The following is a 6,115-nucleotide window of genomic DNA, read 5'->3' as shown; positions in this document are numbered from 1 at the left end:
GAGCACTAGCAGCAACATAACGCAACAGAGCCAGAGGCATGTCGCTCAGAGGTCTCTAGTGGGGCCACTACTACTGCCTGTCTTCTGTAATGACATAGCTGGTGGGACTGAGCACACCCTCAGCAAGTCTGCAGAGGCCGCCAAGCTGAGTGCTTGGAATTTGGGGGTTCTTTTGGACAGTCCAGATCCAGCTTCTGTGGGACCGGGAAGGTGAGATTCCCATCTCTCTGCATGCTGCTGGGGCTCTTCCCTTCCACAGCGTGTGTCTTGCGCCCTGAGCAATGCCTGGCCATGACGCGGCCCGGTGTGCTGGCACCTGCGCTCCAGTGCGCCCTGCTTTTCTGGACAGCTCATTTTGGAGGGGAGAGCTTCAGCCCTGTGGGGCCTCCATGTTGCTCTGGTGTTGGGGCCTTTTCTTGGAGGGGAGAGCTTCAGGCCTGTGGGGCTTCCTTGTTGCTCTGGTGTTGGGGCTTGGGCTGATGGGACCTCTGCTGCTCGCTGGGGTAGTGGTCTCCTCTTTGCCTGCTGGGGTTTCTCCTCTCTCTCTACACTGCTGTCAGTGTCTGTCTTGTTCCCGGAGCTGCGCTCAGGGTCCCCATGGGATAGTGGGGCCCCTGGGGGCTCGGCAGAGCGTTTGGGAAGCCGACAGTCTTGCCTAGTGCAGTCTTTGAGGACTACGAGCGTGCCTGGCAGGATGCATTTGCAAGGCACGTCGTGTCTTTGCAGCAGCCCGTGCACCACGTGCTGTTGCGGTCCTCCTTTGTGGGTTCTGGTGTGGTGAAAGAGCTCCATCCCAGTGGCTCTAGGGATAGAAGGGCATCTGGTGAACTGAAGCTCCGGCTTGCTTCCCCTTGGGGCCTTGGGTGGACCTTCCAGCCCTGTTCTGAGTGCACAAAGCCCCTTCAGCATCACTGCGCGATCCTTGCTGGCTTCCGAGTGTGCCTCCGTGGTCAGCCGAGTAGGGGCTAAGTTGAGACAAGCAGGTGGGAGTGTCAGTGCAGCAGCCTTAGGTGCCCCGTGGGGCTGTCCTGCCCGTGCTGGGGACAGAAGATGGTGAGGCTGCGAGGTGGCGGGTCCCCGCATCCCTGTGTGACATGGCGTGGCGTCACAGTGGGACACCCACGTCACAGCAACAGCTCCCCCTCCCCACCGCGTATCCTGGCCACACTCCCTGGCAAAGCCTGGGCAACGCCGGGACTGCTCTCACCAGTGCTCTGCTGCGCAGGGGCTCTCCTGCTGCCAGGAGGAGGCGAGGGGAGAACTGCGGGAGAGCCGTGCAGACGCTGCGTGGGGCAGTGGCGAGGAGGAGGAGGAGGAGGAGAAGGAGGAACAGGAGGAGGAGGAGGAGGAAAGGGGTTTTGGAGCAGCAGGACAAGCACCTGTAACCCGGCTGCTGTGGTGCAGGGTAGCAAAGATGTCCAAGTACCTGCTCTTTAACCCCGTGGGGCCTGAGAAGCTCCCAACCCTGAAGGAGCTCACCACCAACGGTAAGGCCCTGGGGGGCCCTGGCAGGAGCGAGGCAAAGCGGAGATGAGCTGTGGAAACCCTGAGGATGGGGCGGGGGCTGTGGAGAGGGTCTTCTGGAGAGGACTGGCAGCTGCAAGGAGAGCCCTGCCTGACGGATGGTGCCTTGGGGCTCCAGGGTAGCTTTGGCAGCCCAGACCTCTAGCCGCTGCCCATGCCAAAGGGTGGGATCCCCTTCCCCAGGGGGGAACTACAGGCTCGTCCTGGGCACAAAACTGGCTTCTTGGAGGCTGGAGTGGTCAAGAGTACAACTGGGCAGCCCCGGCGGTGCGAGAGTTTTCTCAGGGCAAGGAGGCACTTGAGTGCGCTCCACCGTGTGCCTCCGTGGGCAGGGGGTGCTGGGTGCTTGGCAGCTGCTGACTCAGAGCACGGCGTGCCTTTCCTTTGCCTTCCAGAAATCTGCAAAGTCTGGGCTGGCACGTCTAGCTACATCCGGAGACAGCTCTTGAAGAAGAGGGTGAGCCTTGCCTCCGGCCCGTGCCCCTTCCTGCCCCGCCAGGAGGAGCAGGACACAAAATGCCATCCGCTGGGCAACGCGAGTCGTCCGGCAGCCTTCCTGCCTCTGCGCAGCCCTGCCAACGCTCCCTCTGCTTGCTTGCGTTTTCAGGCGGTGGAGATCGGAATTGGGACATTTGCACTTCTCCCAGCGCGGGCCACGGTGGGAGAGGACAAGGTTTTGCTTGTCGAGAGGCCTGTGTTCAAGCCGTGCAAATTTCTGAAGAAATTTTACAAGCTAAAGTGTGCAAAGACCAAAATTCCTGGTAAGAAGGCGAGCGCTTCCCCGGCACAGCCCTCGCATTTGGCATGCTGCCGGCACGTCTGCAACACAGCTGAGCAAAGGCTCTTCCAACCCGGAGAGCGCTGAGCGTGGGCACGCATATGGTGGCCCAGCACCCTGCTCCTCCCGGGGAGCCAGCCTCATCTCCCCAGATCGCCCTTCGCTCCGGCTGGTTACTCGCAGCAGGAGGCAAAGCTTCTCTTTGCCTTCTGCTGTCCATCAGATCCCTTCTGGAGACGTGGCCACAGCTGAACGGGGAGCGCTCTCTGGCAGAGCGCTGCCCGAGAGCCGGGCGCCGATGGCACCTGGCCTCAGAGCTGGCTGAACTGCAGTGGGAGCGACTCGGTTGCTTTGTGCTTGTTTCTTTAGAGGAGACACCATGCGTTCAGCTCGACTTTGAGCAGATTGCCACAGACATCCGGTTCCGGCCAGAAATCGTGGAGCAGTGCGTACACGAGACCCTGCTGTTCTTCGCCGGGGCCCTCCAAGAGAAGAAGGAGGTGGAGTTCACCTTCAATGGCGTTGGCATCCTAGCTGTGCGGAGAGCAGTGGTCAGCATGACCTTCTTTGATGAGTGCCTGCTGGAGCTAGATGCAACAGGCAACATGCTGGAAGCTCTGCTCGGGGTGAGCTTGTCCTTTCTCCAGGGCTCCTCCTCATGACTCTGTGGCAATGCTGTCACACCTCTCTCCAGCAGCTTTCTCTGGCCTGCCGTCACCTGCCTCGCCACCTGGCCTAGACACGCTCTCCATGAGCTTGGCCAAGGCTCGGTGCCGCCTCGGCCCCTTCGAGGGAGAGGCTAATGTCATCAAGGGAGGAGGAGGTGGTGCAAGGCTTTCCGAGAGGCAGCCTTTGTGTCCCTCGGCAGCGAGACTGTTTGCCCCCTTGGTGAGCAACCAGCACGCGTGCTGGGTGGCTGCTGACCTGTCTCTGTCCCCTTGCAGGACTCCAAGATGATGGCTCTTGTGGCCTTTGAGGGCAAAAACGAATTTAGTCGGCTCAGTCGAGACGAGGTCATCACGCTGCCAAGGTGAGCAGGATGGCTTCTGCAGCCCCTGGCTGGTCAAGGGAGCAGCTGCTCAGCCCCTGCTGTGGGGACACCCTCCTGCCGAGGCTCCTCTCCTGCCAAACTGAGGCAAGACCAGCTCTTTCCCAGGAGAGCTTCCTGGTCCACCCACCGCTCGCTCGTGGCCGGCTTGGAGAGTGTGGACGAGGTGGCCAGTCCACTCTCAGTGTGGCCCAAGAGAGTGAGAGAGGCGGGAGGGTCTGCGGGGGCAGCCAGGAGGGCGCGTGCGGGGGTCGTCAGCTTTCTGGCAGGAAGGCGAGGGAAGCACCTGCAGAGGCTGATGGAGACCTTGGGGCCCCTCAGGTCCCGCAGAGTGCTGTGTCCTCCAAGGACGTGGCTGTGGCTCCCAAAGATGCCTGCCAGACGCTTATGAGCGTCAGCCCCCAAGGGAGTGTGGTGCCCTTTTGCCCAGCTGGTGCCTTCTTCTTCCCAGGTTTGCAGCCGAGACCCCCCAGCAAGCGTCAGCCCTTGCGATCTCTCTGAAGCCCAGGAGAGAGTTGGCGCCGTGGGGAGGGGGTGCCCGCAGAGGTAATGTCCCAGCTGAGTGCTGGCAGGGGGTGTGGGGACTCTTCTTGTCCTCGCGAGGGCGGGAGACCTGAGGTCACTGTGTGCGGCGCGGCAGAGGAGAAGACAGCTCTGCGAGCTGGTGCAACCGTCCTAGGACACGTGGGGCCGCCTGCTCGGCAAGAGGCTCTGGGCTGGACAGCCCTGCGCTGGGAAAGGGAGCCCAGGGCTCCGCGTCCCGTTTCGCCTGGGAGCTGCCTTCCCAAGGCACTACCTGAAGCTGTCAGCGAGGCCGGGCCGGTCCGTGCCTGCGTTGCTTTCGCAAGCCGTGTGTTTGGATGAGGAGGAAAACTCTTGTGCACTGGGGCACTTGCCCCTGCCCAGTGGGCCCCTGGGGCCCCTGGGCACCTCCCAGTTCCTCCCACTGGTGGGTCCCTGCTGCCAGCAGAGATGCAAGAGAGAGCAGGAGAAAAGCCGTGCCCCGGCGAGGCAGGTGGCTCAGTAGGAGCTCAGCACTGGAGCAGATCCAGTGTGGGCAAGGGACAAGGACCTCCTGGAACTGTGGCTCCCAGGGGCAGCAAGGACTGTCGCCAGCCTTGCGCAGCACGACCGGGCACCTCTGCCACTCAGGCCAGCCCCCGCGGTCCCAAAGACGCTGTTGTGCTATTCTCGTGCCTCCCTCTTGCAGTGAGTGTGCTGGATCCGGTGTTCCTGGCTCAGCGGAGGGTTTCTCTAGCCAGGCAGCTGGCAACGCTTTGCGAGCAGCCTAAAGCCAAGCACGGGGGCCGAGTCAGGTGAGTCTTCTGGAGGAGCGGCGTGGCTGCGGGCGCAGGGGCACAGCGTGCCCTTGTTGTCATCCGAGTGAGATGTTTTCCCTTGGCCGGGGTGACCGTGCTGATGCCGAAAGGCCCTGGAGACGACGTCCTGCTGGACACGTGGTCCTCCTGCCAAACCGCCCAGTGGTGCCGGAGCCGGGGGACAGGCTGCGAGCCCGTCCCCGGCTCAGACTGGGTTCCCACAAGCTCAGCCTGCCGTACTTGTTTAGATTCCTGCCAGAAATCCAGCAGGATGAGCTGAAGCAGCCCAGACCTCCAGCTTGGCCACACCTGGAGCTCCCTGCCTGTGGTCCGCAGCCCTCAGGAACGGTATGCCCTAGGGATCTGCCAGCCCCGTGTCCCATTTCGGACCCTGGGCCGGGGCAGAAGAGGCAGCAAGAGCTGCCCACCGTCCCTGCCCTCCTGCCCTGCCCAAGCCCGAGGAGACTAACGCTGCGCGTGGGGTGTGTGCATGGCCTCCAGGGAACGCGCTCGCACCGCGCTGAGAGGGCAGAAAAACAACTCCAGCTGCTGATGGCATCCAGGCGCCAAGAGGTGGAAGCGGCGGTGTGGCGCAAATACCACGCCGATAGAACGGGGCAGGACATGGAGCGAGGCCAGGTCTGTCGTGCGCTTTCCAGCCCGCAGGAGAAGGAAACCTTCCCTCCCTGCTCCCTTGGAGGGGAGCCAGCAGGGTCTCCTGGCATGGGCCAGGCGGCAGTGCTGTGGCAAACTGGCCAGGCAGAGGTCTTCTCTCTGCCCACTGCCCTGCCCGTGTTCCTGCTGAAGGAGCTGGCCCTATGGCTCCGGGCCAAAGCATCCCAGCCGGCGGTGGCAGTGCTTTAGGAGAGTCGCTTGTGCCTTTGCAGAGCCTCTGCCCGTGTCTGGTTGAGGAGCCCTATCGCCCTCCCCACCTCCGGAGAAAGGCCTATGCCGAGAAGCTGCAGGAGAGGCTGCGGGAGGAGGAGAGGTGCCAAAGCCCTGCACGGCAGAGAGCGTCGGAGGGGCGGGCAGAGCTGCACCTCCCAAGGACAGCCTGGGAAGAGTAAGTGTGTGCCGCCTCTGGCAAAGGGCCGGGAGAGCCAAGGCTGGCTCAGCTGCTGGGCACTGCCTTCCCAAAGGGGCAGCCTCTGCTTGCCCTCCCCACTCAGTGACTCCCGGGTACCCGGCGCTCCGCTGCCGAGCCCGCTCGATCCCAGCTCTCGGCCCTGCCGGCTTCGCCCCCGGCTGAGCTGCGCCCTTCTCGCGGCGGTGTGGTTGGGGCACGAGGTCTCCCGAGATGCCGCTCACAGCAGCGGCCTCGGCAGCACCTCCAGGAGCCGCTGGCCTGAGCCAGGTGTCGGGGCGTTGCTGACGCCCTTTCTTCCGCGTCCTTCAGCAGGGGGGAGAGGACGGCACTGCTGGAGCGCCGCGCCAAGGCACAGGGGC

At 63.2% G+C, this 6,115-nt stretch overlaps 1 protein-coding gene across 1 annotated transcript; it reads left to right on the top strand.

Annotated features, from left to right (window-relative positions):
* Positions 1 to 1,373: 1,373 nt before the first annotated feature.
* On the top strand, positions 1,374 to 4,670 carry LOC147526377 (coiled-coil domain-containing protein 81-like). Its single transcript, XM_086629356.1, has 7 exons — positions 1,374 to 1,487; positions 1,920 to 1,981; positions 2,132 to 2,285; positions 2,672 to 2,928; positions 3,247 to 3,332; positions 3,802 to 3,896; positions 4,561 to 4,670. Exons 1-7 carry the CDS (start codon positions 1,415 to 1,417, stop codon positions 4,668 to 4,670), a joined length of 837 nt encoding a protein of 278 aa, XP_086485482.1. The 5' UTR covers positions 1,374 to 1,414.
* The last annotated feature ends 1,445 nt before the right edge of the window (positions 4,671 to 6,115 follow it).

This window comes from Tauraco erythrolophus, chromosome Z (assembly GCF_009769465.1).
Source record: "Tauraco erythrolophus isolate bTauEry1 chromosome Z, bTauEry1.pri, whole genome shotgun sequence".
Lineage (NCBI taxonomy): Eukaryota > Metazoa > Chordata > Aves > Musophagiformes > Musophagidae > Tauraco > Tauraco erythrolophus.
This window is presented reverse-complemented; position numbering and strand designations above follow the sequence as displayed.

What these genes read in the sequence shown, in the direction of transcription:
- LOC147526377 (XM_086629356.1), top strand. Translation starts at nt 1,415, where the DNA reads ATGTCCAAGTACCTGCTCTTTAACCCCGTGGGGCCTGAGAAGCTCCCA. An exon ending in GACAGCTCTTGAAGAAGAGG is followed by an intron (nt 1,982 to 2,131) that starts GTGAGCCTTGCC and finishes TTGCGTTTTCAG; the next exon opens with GCGGTGGAGATCGGAATTGG. An exon ending in GGGAGGGGGTGCCCGCAGAG is followed by an intron (nt 3,897 to 4,560) that starts GTAATGTCCCAG and finishes TCCCTCTTGCAG; the next exon opens with TGAGTGTGCTGGATCCGGTG.